This window comes from Diabrotica undecimpunctata, chromosome 5 (assembly GCF_040954645.1).
Source record: "Diabrotica undecimpunctata isolate CICGRU chromosome 5, icDiaUnde3, whole genome shotgun sequence".
Lineage (NCBI taxonomy): Eukaryota > Metazoa > Arthropoda > Insecta > Coleoptera > Chrysomelidae > Diabrotica > Diabrotica undecimpunctata.
The window spans coordinates 91995679-92015805 of record NC_092807.1 but is presented as its reverse complement, the minus strand read 5'-3'; the positions used below and the strand labels follow the sequence as shown (position 1 = coordinate 92015805).

At 32.1% G+C, this 20127-nt stretch overlaps 1 protein-coding gene across 1 annotated transcript in view; it reads right to left on the bottom strand.

Annotated features, from left to right (window-relative positions):
* Nucleotides 1–20127, bottom strand: part of LOC140441457 (lachesin-like) — a 552705-nt gene that overhangs the window by 198202 nt on the left and 334376 nt on the right. The window contains exon 3 of the mRNA XM_072532192.1: nt 9770–9897. Coding sequence (XP_072388293.1) covers nt 9770–9897 — 128 coding nt within the window. The remainder of the gene's footprint in view (nt 1–9769; nt 9898–20127) is intronic.

Genomic DNA, 20127 nt, shown 5'->3' with positions numbered 1-20127 from the left:
AAATATAAAAAAAAAGATACAAAAAATAAAACAGCAAAAACAGAGTAAACTAGTAAGTAAGTTTCTAACATTCCATGCCTTAATTGTCAATACAATAGTTTTAAATTTAAATACTAACAATATCTTGTGTAGAGAGAGAACTCAAAACAAATTGACTGGCCAGTTGGTTGTCAAAACCAGTGCCAATAAAACAAACACACACAATATCAATATTTGGTGTGAATTTAACAGGTCTGTCGTAAGTAAACTACGTATGTTTGGTTAATACGTTAACAAGTGGCGTTATGAGCAAACATAAAAATTTATTGAATTTGTTTAAAATGTAAAAAATAAATTATTAATAAAATTACTATATTTAATTTTATGTAAAATATTAAAATTTTAAATACATAGTATGAAGCTCCTCGATAGTCTACAGTACCGTTAGGGAGAGCGCCCACCAAACTGGCATGGCAAGTGGCAAGTAGCAAGTAGCGCGCGTCTAGCATGTTACTTAAAATATAACCAACGCAAAAGAATGATTAAGCGCACATCAAAATGACAGTGACAGTGGCGTTATGCAGCTTGCTACGCCACGTCGTTAAAAATAGAGCTTGTTCTACTTTTTGCCACGTGCTACTTGTATTTTGCATGTGTGTTTGTTAAAAAATATAAATATGGAAGACAGTCCAGAATTAAATATTTGTTTTGTCTCATTAATTGAGAAATTTTTCAGTATCTATGACAACACAAGTCCGGAATTTTTTAATTTTTTAAATACATTAAATCAACTATACCCTTGCATCTCTTTCCAACAAGGTTGTACCCAAAACTAACGGTGCTGACGAGTTTTGTTCATATTGTTGACGTTTAAAAGCGTTAACATAACTTCATCCTCAGAGGACGATATTTTGAATTTAACTAACCTTTTTAATGACATGCTACTTTGGTGTGCGCTACCTGCCACGCCAGTGCCATACCCGTACTATGCCACTGCTATGTTACATGTCACGCCAGTTTGGTGGGCACTCTCCCTAAAACTGATCCACTTTTTTTAATTTTAGCTAGGATAGAAAAAGTCGTGCAAGGAGAAAATTAAAGAGATTAGCTAGAAATCATTTTAAAAAGACAGAAGAGAAAAAATATAAATAAGGCAAACAAGAACGGAGATCATCTTAGAATTAATGTTTGAAGCACTCTGTTGTAAGAAACAGTGAATTTGTGAAAGAAGTTAATTTAAAAAAAAAGTGTGAGTGAAAGAGTTTCGCGGGTTTTCTGGATATATTTTAGATCGCTGAGCCCTGAGAGGCACGTAAGTGATTTGCTTTCTTTTTGACTTGGCTAGAGAACTTTATAATCCTGAAGTTGCTCTAAAGGAGATGATTATGGGTTTCGTTCCAATTAATTTCTGACAAATTTTGAAAAGAGAGTTTTTTTTCCGAGGTAAGTAATTGACTGTTTTATCGGGAAGTTTTTTATATTTTATATTAGAAGAAACTATTCATTTTAAATTACTTGGAGTTATTAATTTGGTTAGAATGTCAATTTTCAATAAAAAAGTATAAATATTTTTACTAAAGTATTGTAGTGTATTGTAGAGTATTGTAACTAGTGTATTGTAAATAGTTGAAATTACTTGTAATATTAAGTAGGTAGTCTTTGATCTGATCATATAATTTTAGAAACAATTTATTTTGTCTTTGGCAAAGTATTATTTTATGTAGCGTAAATTTTTACTTCGTGTATGTTCCATATTTCTGTTTTGCATATGTCAATAACTTTTATTGTTATCCAGGTTTTTTGTTTTCACTTGGCTTCTATAAATTTAAATGCAATACGGGAATTAAAATATGAAGTACGAAAAAAACCTGAAAGATAAATTTATGAAATTTAGTGTTTTTTTTTTAAATCTTTTTTGATATGTAAAAATAGATAACAATTTTATCAATGTAAGTAAAAGTCATTTGTTATTTATCTTTAAATAATTATTTTACTATTTTTTTGACGCTTAAACCTTCGATCTACTAAATATCCTATTAAATATTAATTTTTGTTATTCATGTATTTCAGTTATATTTCTTGTATTTTTGATCTCAGTCTGTTTTATGTTGTACACATAGAACATATAAATTTTTATGCCCCAATTTAGTCGACAGTATATCTGTCAATTGTCAACTCTTGACTTCTGTCTTGCCACTTTAATATTTTAGAAAGGAAAATTGTTGTTCATCTATAGATGAACATGTTTAAGTTCTAAAATCATTTATATCCTTACATCTTTCTTTGTAAAAAGCTAAATGCATGATCATGACTAAATCAGCAGATGCAAACATCTAATTGATTTCCATAAGGAAACTTAAATTTCTGTAGTTGGCTCTATACCATGTATCACAAACAATTTTTATTAAAAAACTCCTTTATAAAAGGTATAATATTAATAACTCTATCCACTAAATATGTGGGTAAAAATCCTTTAAATGTTGTTACATTGACTTTCAGTTACATTTTTTTAATTTATAAACTATGATGTTTAAGCTACAACAAGAATAAATTACATGGCAACGTAAGACTCCACTGGAGGTTGCTAGTCCTTAGACGAAGTGTCTGTGAGGACATGTTGATAGCAACAAGTCCTTACAGACACTTTGTCTAAGGATTGAGGGCGTTAAGGGTGGCTTGGAGAGGGGGTAGCTGAAACTGCAGTTGCTATGTTGCCGGGAGTCATTTGGCGTCATCGCGCGTGTTTAAGCTGTTGAGCCGTTTTTTAATTTCGATGGCTTTACGAAGGATTCTCGATTTTAAGGAGCGGATGTGAGCGATGGTTTTTGCTTTTCGAAATCTATTTTGTGGCCTGTCTGAGTATGATGTTTGTTTGGCTGTGGCTAAAGTAGTATCGGAATGTTTGACTTATACAGAATGTTTGTAAATATGGTTATAAATTCGTCTTACATACATAGGACAGATAAACTGACCGACAGATGAACTGAATATTTAATTCGTTTAAATTAGAATAACATGTCGGTTGGTATTCTCGAAATGAGAACTTCCCCACCTTTATATTTTCCTTCTTGAGTATCATCGCGTAAAGAATATGGCCCATAAGTTTTCAAACCACCAAACTCGTTTCTTTACGTAGTTTTAGTTAGTTCAGATTTCAAATTATAATGACGACCAAATCAACCTTTAGTTGTAACTGTTTCAGTGGTACACCAAGCACGCGTCTTCTTCGTTTGTTACACAGTCGATAGATTTGAAATTCGTTTTATTATAAATCTTAATATTAGAAATATTTTTTATTTTTTAGTGGTTAAATTAATTTAACCTGGACCTCATGGTAGGCTGAATTTGTAGAGCCCGGAAACGATCGTCTCAGTAAAAAAACAACCAACTGTGGGGTAGCCTTTTTTTCTTTTTTTTATACCTTTTGAAAAAATTTTTATTATATCTTAAACATGCAATATACTTTTTTTATCGAATGTCTAGTGTTACTCTTTGTAACGACGACTTTCCAGCGTAGTCTGGCGTCTAGAGTGATGATGCCCTTATACTCCCCTAGTGTTGCGTATATGATTCGGCTATTATTTATTCCAAATGTGTGTAAAAATAATTTATAAATAAAAAGTTACAGACAATTAGCAAATGTTTTAAATGTATTACTCTATTTAGTCCAGGCCCGAAATAACACGTCGATATTCAGGTAATTTTCTTTAAATGGCTCAAATTTTCTCATGCTGATGAAATTCAAGCAACACGCAAAACCTTTTCTTGTGTGTTCGGAAACAATGGCAACTAGAAACAGGGTCGTTTGCAGGAAAGAGTAAACACGCTGGAAGGATTACGTCCCGGAAAATTTAAGGAAACGTATACTATTGTTTCATATCTACATTGAACATTCTGATTCGACCGTAAATGAAAGAATGTTGTTGAGGCTTTTGTAGAATACCCCCATGAATTAAATGGCGTCCTTGGAAAAAACACACAGCAATGTAATAAACTGTAGTCGCGGTTAACTATTTTTAAAATATAAGAGAATATTTTGTAAGAAAAAAATTAAATGATGTGACAAACCCACTTCTACAGTTATTAGGCTGACAAATATCCTTAGTATTTTATAAATTATAAAATATATAGTATTTAAGATAAGTATAAAAACGCATAAAATATATAAACATAAGTGCTTATTTAGTTCCAATTATACCATCTAAAACTATGTTACAACTTTAATATAGCTTAATATAAGTATTATCTGTTTTAAAGTTAAATATTTTGACCAACAAGTAGTAGTTAGCAAATAAACAAAGATGAAATCCCTGAAGAACCAGAGGTTGTGCACAGTCTTATCAAGTTAATATTATAGTAAAATAAGATAAGAATGTTAAATTAAGTTGAAAAGTACTGATAACTGGGGTAAAGGTATGAACTTTTCTTGTAGTGCTGTAAAAATGGTCTAAGGCAGTGGTTCTCAAACTTTTTGGTGGCGCAACCCTTTTAAAAAACTAAATTTTTAACAAAATCCTAGACTATAAAGCCCTAAACTAAAACAAAACCGATAATATGTATAATATTTATTAATTACCATATAAAAAAGGTAGATATAATAAGACTTACCGAGTTAATAGTAAATGAATAAGCAACTAAAGGTTGCAATTGTGTTTCATTCCAAATCAAGTGAATAGTATCGGGTTTATTAGAACAAAGTTTAATTTTCACGTCTGGTTCGGCATACAGCCTATTGTGGTATTTTGTTTTTTCAGCTGTATATGCTGAACCCCCTGTTACGTACATGTTGATGGTAATGACAGTAGAATAAACGAAGCCTCTGTAACAAGTTGTAGATATTTATCACCAACCCTGTACCAAATTTTTTTTAGTGAAATTGTTTTAAACTATGATTACATGCTTTTGTCTGATGTTATTTCTAAAAATGATTCATAGATCTCATTTGATATATTTTCAAGTATCTGCAAATTGGATTTTGGATGAAGTTTAATTTAAAATAATATGGTTCAGGAAAATAAAATTTAGGATCACTCGCAGATCCCAAATAGTTAGAGATGCGTAATTATAGTTGCTTTCCATCTTATCTATACATTTTATTACTTTTTCACTTGTTGCGAGCTATGCGATACTTTCTTATTTGACTATAAACTCGCAATAACCTTTCTCTGTTGTTTCCTGTTCCGTTGTTTAAAACGTTCTTAAAGTTTGGCATTTTTTTCCTCAGGTAGCCGTAGCTTTCTCGGTGGATGTGTTAGTTGTTGCTCTGGAAATTTTAGAACCTTTTAACATTACTACCAAAAACAGATCGCATTGTTCTATTTACAAGTTAACATTCTCGTATCCTAACTTGGCTGCACCGTACCGATGATGACCAAATAGTCGCAACGAATGAAAAAAATAAAAAATATGTACATAAGATGAAAGGAAACCATAAATACGTATTTATAACTATAAACTCGCTGTTTTGTAGAAAACTTAGGGGTCACTGCTTAAATGAAATTTAGAATAATAATGGAGAAAAAAAGCGATCTCTGCGAAAATAGCAACTATAATTATGAATAAATTACGAGAATTAACAGGCTTTAACTCATACTGTTATCTGTACAAAGAACATAGACTTACCTTTTGAAATATTACTGTATTTGTAGCCAGTGGAATATCGTTGGTACAGTCCGACGCCCGAGAATGCCGAGGCTAGATAGGACAAGAACCGATAAAAGTCGGTGCGTATTATTCGCTGTCTCGTGATGAAGTTTGGCGCATTTTTAAGGATAAAAATGTGCACCTACAACTTCTAAGGGGTGGTCAATGATTCGTGGAGCAAGTGCATCCCATAAATCAACTCTATTGTAGGGCGCTTTGAAATACTTTCCAAAAATAACAAAAGAAGTAAAATTCTTTGAACTAAGACTAAATATGTTCAAGCCCGTTTAACAATGAAATTTTACGAAATAACAGGAAACAATATATTTTAAAGCAAATAAGTTAGAATAAACCATTAAATTAGATCATATTATAGTACAGTAAAAGAAAGTACAAAAATGTAAAATATAAAAATAAATATTACATCCTTCCCAAACACTCACATTAACCTTTTTCTTGTTTGAAACGTTCCTAACATTTGGGGTTCCTTTCCTCAGGTAGCTGTAGCTGCCTACGTGGATGTTTTAGTTGTTGCCTTGAAAACTGAGTCGTCTAACCCAATTATTGCCATAAATTGGTCGCGTTGCTCCTATAGTGATCCTTTCACAAATTAACATTATCCTATCCCAACTTGGCTGTATCGTACGAATGACGACCAAATAACCAGAATACGTATTTAAGGTTGCCTGCCATCTTATGTACATATTTTATTGTTTTTTTTTTTGGTTCGAGCTATGCCGATGTTTCCTACCTTTATTTTACTATGAATTTGCGTTAACCCCTTCTTGTTGTTTAAAACATTCCAAATGTTTGGCATTCCTTCGCTCAGGTAGCTGTAGCTTCCTCAGTGGATGTGTTAGTTGTTGCTCTGAAAACCTTTAAGTCTTCTAACATTATTGCCACAAATTGGTCGCATTGCTCCTGTGCTAACCCGTTTCCAAGGTAACATTCTCCTATCTTACTTGGAGCTGTACCGTATTGATGACGACTAAATAGTCAGAAATACGCAATGACAGACAACGTATCCATTGTTAATCTAAATCATATATTCCTCGAATGTTCTCTGAACACTAGGTTCTCTTCAGTTCTGTATTAAAACCTTATTCACAATGAGTTTCCACTAGCGGTAAATATTACAGCTTTCCTATCTTCCTCAGATAAATCATAAATTTTATTAAAAATGCAAAAATAGTGCTATAGTTTAAAGAAATAGACAGCATGAAACATTTTAATTAATAATATTCTTATTTTGTGGCATAAATTTTGTCTAACGCCATGATCACACGTACACACACCCACACGCACGTGTAAAACATAACTATTGAAGATTTCGTATTTTTAAACTACGTTTACATAAATAGAATATAACCCAGATTGGGAGTCTTCCAAAACTATTTTCATTTTATTCCTAACTTGGCACTAAATCAGCCAGTGTCCTTTGTGGGGTACGATCGTAATTGGTAAATATTTAAACTATTTCAGAATTTGCAGAATATCTAAGATGCCAACGGAAAGTGTCGTGTTTAATGCATACTTTTGTTTACATTTTTTTATTTAATTTTGTTATACCTGAAAATGATGGAGAAGTGTAGTAGCCATGGATTAAGTTAAATAAAGTTTTGCTTTAATACTCCACTCGTCAGAGACGAAAATGCCACTGAACCTCTAAAAATTATACAAACAAGCTGAATTTTGTCAAAAATATCAAGTTTAGGACGCTAAAAAAGATGCAAAAAAGTTTACCACTTTACCCCCAGGCTTTCCCCTAAAACCTCCCGCGTAGAGAGGGGAAAAATCGATTTACCAAGAAGATTAAATCTGTACGCCATAGAAAAAAATGTTTTAAATTAAAAATGTAGCTAAGATAATTTCGAACAAGAACGTCTGTTAGCCATTTTTTATGTAGAATTTACCGTTCTCGCAGAAACAACGATTGAAGCGATCGCCGATATTCAATGTCGGCTACGTGAGGGAAATCAATGCTCAATAAATCAATCAATTTGTATTAGCTCGACGGTAAAAATTCAATATCTTTTAATCCAAGTATCCTATCCACAAAAGTCAAGATGCCTTTTAAAGACAAAGAGTTTAGCTTTCGTATGTAATTTTTGTATTTTGCAATAAATGAACTTATTTTTTATAAAGGTGTTAAATAAATAAACGTGGCGCGATTTTTGCCATTTTTTATAATTCTTATGAGATCAATACAATGTATATCTTTCATTGACCAGCCACTATGAAGTTTCCATAAGTAAAACCTAATCTACAAAACTTATAGCATGACATTTTGTTTTTGTGTTTTGACAACAAATGTGAGGCATTTGAAATATGCTTAAAAAACGCTGAATTTAAACTTTTACATTATAAGCGATCTAAAATATCTAAAACGGCTCCTTTTTAATTACGCTAGTACGTTTTTCACGAGTACTTAACTTCTGCTATAAATTACACTCAAAAACGTCTTCTTGAAGGTATTTCCCGTGACGTGCGATCATTTGTAATGTAAAAGTTTAAATTCTGCGTTTTTAGTCATATTTCAAATGCCTCATATTTGTTGACAGAAATCAAAATTGAATGTTCATGTTACAGGTTTTGAAGACGGGTCTTTAAAGAAATAAATTTTATTGATCTTACGAAAATTGTAAAAAATGCCAAAAATCGCGCAGTAAAGTTTATTTATTGAATAGCTTTATAAAAACTGACTAAATTTGCGGCAAAATATAAAAATTGCATACGAAAGTTACACTTTTCATCTTCAAAACGTATTTTGATTTTTTTCGATAGGTGATTCTGATCAAAAGTTAATGATTTTTACCGTCGAGTTGATACAAATTTTATTTATTGTTGATTTCGCGCGCGGAACTAACATTCAAAACCATCGGTCGCTTCAAGCGTTGTTTCTGAGAGAACGGTTTATTCTATACCAAAGGTGCTAATGAACATTTTTGTTTAAAATTATATCAGCTACATTTTTTATTTAAAACATTTTTTTCTATGACGTACAGATTCTTCTTAAATCGATTTTTTTTGCATTTTTGCCCCCTACAATGGGGGAGTTAGGGGAAAGCCCAGAGGTTAAAGTGGTAAACTTTTTTTGTATCTTTTTCTGGGTTCTCAAAATTAATATCCTCTGCAAAATTCAGCTTCTTCGTATGATTTTTAAGGGTCAAATCTCTGACGACTGGACTATAAACCCGAAAGAAGTCTTGTGAAAACTATTTAGGTCATGTATAGATTCTTTGAAGATATATACATTTGTAAAAAAAATGTTTCGCTGGAAACTTCGTTCGATGAAAATTGGAACATTGAAAATTGGAACATTGAAAAATGGATTGGAAATTTGTTCGATGGTTTAGAAATGGTTCATTTAAAAATAATCTTAGTTGACCTTCTAGCATAACAGCACCAAAAGATATCGACCATGTGAGACTTCTGTAAGTAAAGAAGTAGAGAATTTATAAATAACTGGCATGTGTAGCAAATACATTACAATATTGCTCACAAGAGACCAAAAAAAGATGCGCTTGCTAGTCACTCTGCGCAACTTAGAAATGGTTGCTAATAATAAAAATATGCTTAAAAAGATTATTATTAATTACGCGCTTAAGGTTTTCATTTATGAAACGAAACAAGAGTCTTCCCAATAGCAACAAACGGTAAAAAAAAATCAATGAAAAATGTTAAGTTCTAGTTTTGAAAGAAATAAGAGTAAGAAAATAAGTCTGTAAGAAAAAGTCTGTTTTTAAGTTAAAACAATTGGTTTCTCCAATCGTATCGGCATATTACGGTACAATTATTATTTTGTATCTCAAAAACTGAGAATACCAGTTTCAGGGTAACTGTTTGACGGCGTAGAGCCATGTTTTGTTTTGTATTTTGTTTTAACAAAATAGTTTATATTATATTATTGAAATAATATATTATTGAGAAATTAAATATTGAAAGCGTGACCTGTTAAATTTAAATATAATACTATTATAAAACTGTAATTTATTATATATTTAACTCCATAACATTTTTTTTAAATCAAAATTAGCAACAACAATTTAAATGAAACATGTAATTGCCTCATAGATTCGTTCTAAAATAGATTTCCAATCAATCAATATTCCCTTGTGATTAATACAAAACGTAATTGTATACTTACAGCATCGTTGTGGTTCCAGAATATGAAGGCCGGTGGCTCGGGACTGTGTCGAACGACGCAGGTGAGGTTAATAGTGCTACCACGATCAATGAACAACTCAGGGCCGCCCACGATTTCTGTATCTGGTTCTGCAACGTTAACAATCACAAAGAATTAGATTCAAGCGTGACACCAGATGATGCCTATATATATAAAGGAGGAACAAAATTGCCTGCATATCCTTTAATCTCTATAAAACAGTCTTTTTACCTAAATAATATCAACATTTATATACAGATTAATATTTTACATACAGGGTGTAGATAAAATAAAATATCGAAGGTGAGCAGGTAATATGTCCTAAATACACAAAAAGAAAATAAAAAATACAGGGAAGAATAAAAAAGAAGGGAGAGGGGAGGGAAGGGAAGAAGAAGGGAGCCTTGGTCCTCCGATGAAAAGGGGGTTGAGCGCAGGGTTAACAACCCTTCCTTGTAGAACTCAATTGTTGCGAATACAATGGCTTGCAAAAAGGGTTACACGCCATTTAAATATGTCACAATAGATTAAAATTTGGAGGCATTTAGAGGCCGATGTAGTTTTAGACATTATACACCTAATAAACAAAATATATCTATAATATAAAATTGAATCGCAAAATGTGTTGGCAAGCGTATAACTCAACAACGCATGAACCAATCTTAACAATTCTTGTTTTTTTAATGTTCCTTGAAGAATAAGGATGGATTTTACGGCGAGAAAAATTCGAATAGTTTCCGCGCAAACCCTAAAACAGCCCTTTTCTTTTTCCCATACAAATATTTTATATGTATTTTGTGAAGTCGCAGAAACGGGGATTACCACATGCACACATTTTGATTTGGTTAGTTAAAAAGATAAGGCCAAATAAAGTTGATGCAGCAATATCAGCTGAAATCCCTAATCTAGACGTAGATCCTATATTGCATGAGGTAGTTATTAAAAACAAGATACATGGTCCCTGTGGAACTCTTAATCAAAATTCACCGTGTATGGTGGATGGTAAATGTTCAAAGCGATATCCACGGACATTAATATCTGAAACAATCACTGGTAATGACGGTTATCCACTGTATCGTCGCCGATCGACAGCAGAAAATGGAAGATCAACAATTGTCAAATTAAATCAAGAATATATTGAAATAGATAATCGCTGGATTGTTCCATATTCACCCATTTTATCAAAAACCTTCAAAGCGCACATCAACGTTGAATCTTGCCATTCAGTGAAATCTATTAAATACATTTGCAAATATATAACCAAAGGGAGTGATACGGCTGTGATTGGTATTAATGCAGAGAATTCCAATGATGGAGTTACCCAATACCAAATGGGTCGCTATGTTAGTAGTAATGAAGCAGTTTAGCGAATATTTTCTTTTCCTATTCATGAGAGGCACCCTACTGTTGTTCATTTAGCTGTGTATTTAGAAAATGGACAAAGAGTATATTTTACAGCACAGAACGCAGTACAAAGGGCTGCTCAGCCACCATCTACTACATTAATCAGTTTTTTGAGATATGCCAAAACGATGCTTTTGCCCAAACATTGTTATATTCTAAAATGTCAAAATATTATACTTGGAATCAATCCTCAAAGATTTATAGCGACGAAAACAAGGAAAACCAGTTACAGGATACCCAGATGTATATTCTACCGATGCGATTGGTCGAATTTATTCAGTACATCCAAGCAATGATAAATGTTTTTAATTACGACTGCTATTAGTCGATGTATGTGGCCCAACATCATTTCAACATTTACGTACTGTTGAGCGTGATTTGTGTAGATCATACAGAGAAGCCTGCCAACTTTTGCAATTGCTAGAAAATGACGCTCATTGGGATCAAACTCTCAATGATGCTGTATCATCACAAGCTCATCAAATACGAACATTGTTTTCTATAATCATATCTACATGCTTCCCATCAAACCCAAATGATTTGTGGATCGAGCACAAAGATAATATGTGTGATGATATTTTGTATCAAATAGGGATTAGAAGGGAAAATCCAAATATACAAATATGCGAGGAAATTTGCAATGAAGCATTGATTTCAATTGAGGACATGAGCTTGATGATGTCAAATAAACGATTATTTCAATTAGGCTTGGCCGCGCCCAATCGTCCAATGCATAATGCTTTTAACCAAGAGTTGCATCGAGAAAAACTGTATGATCTCAACACTTTAAAAGAATTAATTTAATCAAATCTTCCACTATTGAATGAACAACAGAAGTATGTATTTGATACACTTATAAAAATAACAAATGATAAAACAGGAGGGATTTACTTCTTACATGCACCTGGTGGTACAGGAAAAACTTTTTTGATTTCATTGATATTAGCAATAGTTAGCTCACATAATAAAATTGCACTTGCACTCGTTTCGTCGGGAATCGCAGCAACTTTGCTTGAAGGTGGTCGAACGCCCATTTAGCACTAAAACTGCCAATTAACATGCAAACCAACAAAACTTCAACCTGCAACATTTCGAAGAACTCTGCAATGGCAAAGGTTTTGCAGCAATGTGAATTGATTGTTTGGGATGAATGCACGATGGCACATAAAAAATCTTTGGAGGAGGCAATAGAACCTTACAAGATCTACGGAGCAATTATAACTCATTTGATGGTGCAGTGATTTTATTAGCAGGAGATTTTCATCAAACATTGCCAGTGATTCCACGATCAACGCCAGCTGATTAAATCAATGCATGTTTAAAGTCCTCCAATTTGTGGAAACATGTTAAGGTATTACACTTAAGCAAGAATATGCATGTCGAGTTGTAAAATGATCAATCTGGAGACATATTCTTCAAACAACTCATTCACCTTGGTAACGGAAAATTTTCTATAGACACCTTGGCTGGTTGCATTAACTTTCCTCAAAGTTTTTGTAAGTTAACTCGATTAAAAGATAAACTTATTCACAAGGTGTTTCCATATGTTGCTCAAAATTACAAAAATCATGATTGGTTTAGCAAACGGGCTATTATGGCTGCAAAAAACATAGATATAAATGAATTAAATTTTAAAATTCAAGAACAAATTACAGGCGAAATGAGGATATATATATAGTTGATTCGGCTACTAACCAAGATGATGTCGTCAACTATCCCCCTAAATTTTTAAACTTGCTGGATTTACCAGGATTACCACCTCTAAATCTTCAATTAAAGGTTGGATCGGTAGTTATAATGTTGAGAAATATCAACCAACCGCGTTTTTACAACGGCACACGGTTAGCGATAAAAAAAAATTAGTGAACAACGTAATAGAAGCAACGATACTGAAAGGAAAGTATAAAGTAGAAGACGTTTTGATACCACGCATCCCAATGATTCCGACTGATGTACCATTTGAATTTAAAAGATTACAGTTTCCAGTGCGGCTTGCTTTTGCTATGGCCAGAAAAATAAGTCCCAGGAGCAATCATTAGGTGTTTGTGGTATTAATCGAGAAAACCCATGTTTCTCACATGGTCAATTGTATGTTGCCTGTTCCCATATTGGAAAACCATGAGATTTGTTTGTATATTCACCAGGTAATTAAACAAAAAACATTGTGTATCATAAAACACTACAATAAAAATAAAACAGATTTTTGTTAATAATTATGATTCACTTTATTTACAATAAAGCGAATACTGAAAATACTTATATTCGTTGTATTTCAATATTCTTTATTACATCGGTTATTAACCCTATGTTAATAATAATAATATTAAATAATTAATTATCTTTATGTTTTGTCATTGAAGCATCCACTTTATAAATATTTATCATCTTTAGGTTACCACTATCCCTTTAGATTATTTATCAGGTTTGAACCTTAAGTTTCCCTCTTAGTTTGAAGCCCTCTGGTAGACATATCAGTCGGGGTTTTTAGTGGGTCCAAAATGGTGGCAAAAGTTCGTGGAACCCGAACTGACATTCACACACCGCCCTATCATTATGGTGACGATTCTGTTCAGAAAAATTAAAGAAATAAACTGCCATATTTGAAATCTATTTGACAGAATGAAGTCTGTCGGGTCCACTAGTATTGATGAAAAATTTTTACGCTAGCAGGATCCAAGACTTTTTATCACTGCAATTTAGAACCATCTTCGGGGCAACAATCACCAGGTTATTTTGTTGTAAGCTAAAGGTAAAGGTAAATATATTATCTGAGCCTCTAAGAAAAACAACACATTACTGCTGACAATTGGTTTTCAAGCATATCAATAACCCAAACTTTCCTTCATGATTACAAACTTAAATTTCTAAGAACGTATCGCAAAAATAAAAAGGAATTAGCTCATGAGTTTTCTAAACCCATAAGCAGACTTACTTAATCCAGAAAGTTTGCTTTTTATGATGATATTACTTTGGTGTCCTATATACCAAAAAAAAAAATAAAAACGTACTTCTCCTGTCTAGTTTATATCATACCAATACATTGATGAGGATTCCATGAAACCTGAAATGATTCTTAACTCCAATTCTACAAAGTGGGAGTTGACACAGTAGATAAGTTATGTGCTGCCTACGACTGCGCTAGAAATATTTAATGATGGCAAATGATAATTTTTTATTCCATGCTAAATGCAGCTGGCATAAACTCCATGATCTTTTTCTATCATCATATTAACGAGATTCGTTTACCACGAAGACAGTTTTTGCACAATTTAGTATTCACTCTGATTGAACCGCAGCTTAATATTCGTTTTTGTCAAGTAAATATACCACGTATCATGTCAGCGAGAATAAAAGAAATCAAGGTAGATCTTATAAATCACCCTTGACATATTCTAGAAGACAGTAGAGGCAGATGTGACTTTGTGATATAACAAATATATTTGGATAGAAAAAACAAACAAAGAGACTACCAAAAGGGCACTACACATTGTCTTCTGTATTAATGAACGTCTAGCGAGATACGACATATCACATGACACTATGGATGATAAAAGACATATTTGCTTATATAAAGCATAAATTGGATATAAGGCAAATTTGCTTAATTGACCCGAAAAAGGCCTCTGACTGATTACAAAATAAACAACTATCCTACTAGCATAAAACACATCAAATCAAACGACGTGAGACGTATAGTACATATACATGTAAGACATAGTATAGGTAATTACTATTAAAATGGGAATAAGCCACAATTAAAGGTTAAAATACGTTTATTGGCGTTTCAATTTCCACTTCGAAAATCGTCCTCAAAATACAAACATTAGTAAATTTAACAAATGTTGTTTTTTTTGTTACTTGGTGAAAAATTCTTCTAATAATTTAATTTTATCTGACTCATTTATATTGACAATTCAGATATACATTATACATTTTAAAGTAGATGAATTTAAAATGATATTGCCAATATTGTTGAGTTACGTTCCTGGGACGACTTTACTGGTAAGATAGTTCATTTGATTACATGAAATCAACTTTAACTTGAGAATATCCATCAGAAAAAGTCATAGCATGTAATTCGTCTTTAAAAAGACAGACACATGCCATGATGGCAGTAAAAATTTCCTGTTAGTGATTCCATAGTAAATTATAAGGGAAAACCCAGGAAAAAAACCTCATAATACTATCCCGACATGATAGATATTTGGTCGTTCATTTAGTTTACTTTCAATAAACACCAAATTCTTATTTTAAATGTTTGTTATTTAAAAAATATAAATGATGTATCCTCTATATGTTACTGACTTACTAATACTGATATTTTTCTTTTAATAACTTCCTCTTTTAATAAGGGTAACCAGATCCTACTGCATTCTGCCGAGGAGTATTTGCGACACAATTGGTCTTATTTAGCATAACTAGAGCCGCTTCTTTGATTATTCTCTTTTTATCATCCGCTTCTTTTAGTAAATAAATAAAAATAAAGTGAAACGTCAAGAAAAGTACTTTAACATTTAATTGTGGCTTATTCCCATTTAAATAGTAATTACTCTAACATGCCACAAGAAAATAGCTTCAAGATAATACAGACAATAGGGTTTAGTAAAAAACATGATGAAAAAGTCAGAAGTGCCCCAGATCATACTTTATTTTTACTTGGATTATATGCAAGATATTTATTGTTTTAAAAATTTAATGACTAACTGTAGATGACAATTGATTGGATCTCCGTATCGTGCGACGGGCAAAGTTATTAGTAATACACAAAACCCCTTAATTTTTACCCTTTTATTAAAAAAAACCCTATTTTTTAATAGCCATATTACCATCACAGAGTTAGGTCCCACACTTCTTCGAAACGGCTTGACTGATTTTTATGAAATTTTATATGTATATTCGGTTGAATATACTACTCTGAATTTTCTTCCAGGACCGTTGTTTTCGTAAAAATCAGTTATAAATCATAATTTCGTAGTCGTTTATCCTACAGTTGTTGTGTTTAAATTCATTGGAATTACCCGCAGTTCCACCTAACAATTTTCAATTAAAAGTAGGATCAGTTGTCATTGATCATCATGATCGTTGAATCATCATGCTGCGTACATGATGATTTTAAATGTTTACAATTTTACGTGCTTTTGGCTTTTGCATTGACAATAAACAAAACACAAAGCCAACCGTTGGAAATTTATGGAATTAATTTAGACATGGACAATTATTGGACGGTTAGAAAACCGTCATCGTTGTTCATTTGTGCAACGCAAAAAAATATTACATATTTTTATCAGAAAGCATAAAATTAATTTAACTTTTTTCATGCACAATATGTTTAGGTTTTTTTTTTATTTTCTGTTAATCAGTAATCAGTTTTGTCGCTAGTAAAAATATATATTATTAATAATACTTCACATTTATTTATTTATTTAAATATTTATTTAAATTAAAATATGAGACGACTTTCTTAAGAGGTTTTTACACTCTGAATAAATAGTTTTATTTTAAAACAAATTTTGAAACGAAACTTTTTGAACTTTACAAAAAGAACTATTGGTAATTATTAAATATTTAAATAAATAATATATATTATACAATAAAGTCTAAATATTTCTTACTAGATAATAAGAAAATTCAACTTTTTTATGGAAAAACTTAACTTATTGGTAATGCGTAATAATATCACAGATCTTATTATTTTATCCAGCTACCGCAATTCAAAGAAAAAATAAAGCATCTGCTTGCCATAGAAACAGATATTGAAAATCTTTCTGGGGCGCTCCAATTTGAAGTTCCGTTCTAAAAAAAACGGAGCTGGGACTCCGGTATTTTAGGAGAAACATTAATTCAACGGTTTATATCTTTTTACTCCTTCTCGGAATATGCCATCTATAAAGGATTATAAAATTTAGATCTTCATTTTTAATGCGTTTGTTACCTATTATTGGTTATAGAGGGTTCTTTTTTTAGACTGTATTTTTTCAATATCTTTTCAGTAAGCCTACTTACAAGCGGGTGACATAAAATCGATGCTTATAAGTTAAAAAGTCAGCTCTTTTTCAAACAGATTTTTTATTAAAAAGTTTGATAAAATGCTGTAATTGTTTTAATATATCTTAAAACTGAATCCTTAAAAAATGGATTGCCTTCTGCTACATACGTCTAGAGCCACTGTTTGGGCAAGTACAATAATTGAAAAAAATGTATTAAGATTTTTATAACTCTTTTTTCTTAATGAGCCTAAATAGATTAAATTCAAATACATATGCGTATTTCGGGTCACTGTTGACACCTTTTGCAAATATTCCTCAATGGGGTGATCAACAGTCTTATTTAAGATTATTTGGACCAAAAATATAAAAATCGACAAAATTCGAATAGGACATTTTGCCTTCTCGCCTTTAATATATTAAAAATAATTGACGTGACAGAAAAAACTTTAAATATTTGTATCTAAAAGTTAAAACGAGTTAGAAATATACAACGACAAATTCGCTTTCCATGTATTATCACTATAAGTTACAGTTTGCTTTTCACATTTGGTGATAAAAATATAATTTTTATGATGAATAACATCAACAAATTATGTTGAAGCAAAAAAGTTAAACCCATAAACATTTATTATTTAACAGCCACACGTGATTGAATTTCCATGTTAAAATTTCAATGAATTTTTTGTGTGTCCTGGCTCGGGTTTCAAGACCTTTAACAGTATGAGCATAAAAGTTTTATTTGGGCAGTGCATACATAAACTCACTGGCAGGTAACTTATTTAAACGGAAGTAGTCTTATGGGGTTTACGAGAAATGGTTTAATAATATTTTATTTTAATTAATATACAGTTCTATTTATCAAAGTTAAACACAAGATCATACGATTTTTGTAAAAGTTTACTAATAATAGCACAGCGTCGAAACAGGACGACTATATCGTACGTCTATAACTGCCATGTTGATTACAATCAAACGAAACAAACACTACGCATGTATAATATGTATTGCTACGTTTAAACCACTCCAGTATCGGGTAAAATTTTTTTGTTTTACAATTTTATTCCAGTAGTTATAATCACTATAAGAGTGCCAATCTCAAACTTTTTAAGTTATAAATAAAGTGTTCACAATATACTGCAAGATTATTTATATTATATTAATATCAGTATATCAATAATTAATATATTTATATAGTAAAATCCAAATACTTGTGTAAAAGATTTCAATGAAACTGAAATCAAATTCTATAAATTTAGTCTAAGATAGATCAAAAAAGAAAACATCATTTTTCCGAGAAAAAATCAGTACCATGTTAAAACTAACAATTACACATGTATCATTACTGTATATTACAATTACACATTACACACAAAATACACAGAAAATATGGACTGGATATAAACACCAGCAAAACCAAGCTAATGATCATCAGAAAGGAAAACATAACTGGAGCAGATCTGTATGTGAACCAAATGAGAATTGAACGTGTTTCACAATACAACTACTTGGGAACTATAATCAATGAGTCGCGGAACAATACCCAAAAGATTAAATGTCGCATCGGAAAGGCAAAAAGTGCATTCTTGACTACAAGTTCTGTATTCAAGAGCCATGACTTTACCTTACAAACAAAAATAAAGCTTCTTAAATGTTATGTGTTCTCAGTGCTTCTGTACGGAGTAGAAACGTAGACATTGAAGGAGGAAACTGTATCAAAACTTCAGGCTTTTGAGCTATGATCATACAGAAGGATCCTGAAGATACCATGCACAGACAAAGTCACCAATGAATAAGTACTGCGGAGGATGAACACAACTGCGGAGGATGAACACAACTGCGGATTTGGTCAACATCGCGAAGAGCCGTAAGCTGCAGTACTTGGGACATGAGAAATCAAGGCAGATACGAGCTACTTCAATGCATTTTACAAGGTAAAATTGAAGGAAAAAGGGCCCCAGAACGAATAAGAATATCCTGGCTTGCTAACCTGAGAGCATAGTATAGAAAGACCTCAACACAGCTATTTCATATAAAAACCAACAAAGTCATCATAGCCAGAATGATCGCCAACAGTCGGAACGGACAGGTACCCTAAGAAGAAGTAAACACATTACACGCAATGGGTATATTAAGAATACCATGAAGACTCTACTGAATTACCATAATTTACTATTTTATTATGTATAATAAGGAGGGGAGAATTGGATATTGAGATTGAGAGAAAACTTGAATAACTTTATATTTAGATCAGGACACAGTATCATCATAAATGAAATTATGTATATCAAATGGATGATGACTTCTGACCATACGGTACCCAGATTCATGACTAACATACCTTTCCAAATGGAGATTTGCATACGAGAATATGAGGAAGGGTCGATAAGGAAAGACATTTTTATAACATGTATATACCATGATAAATGTTGTTGGTAGCATAAAACATCAAACAATAATACACACTTTATAGGCATGCATTAATTCTAATTGTAGATACGTGCTTTTTTATTAGTTCCTTTTCATCGCCAGCGCTCGTCGCTGACTTGCCGCCTCTTTGTAAGCACGAATTTTTACCGACAGCCACCACTACCATTGCGAGTAGCGATTAATCAAGTATTGATTGATCTCTATCGCTTTCTTGTCCGGTATTAAGTAGTGATCGATCAGCCACCTCTTACCTAAACTTAGTCTTGATTAGTTTTTGGTAGCTTTTGGATATTGACCATAGTAATATCTCAACCATCCGAGTATTGCTAAGATTTATTTTTCGTAGATACCAACAGCGGATCGTAGCGCCGTCGATTTTATTCAAACTGAACATGTTAATTTCACCAAAAAAGACAAACCGCATGGTTATAACAGCCAATTTACTAAGATGTAAATTGGAGCTGGAAAGTCAGGTATTCGAACAAGTGATCAAGCGAAACATGAGTTTAAATATCTAGGTAT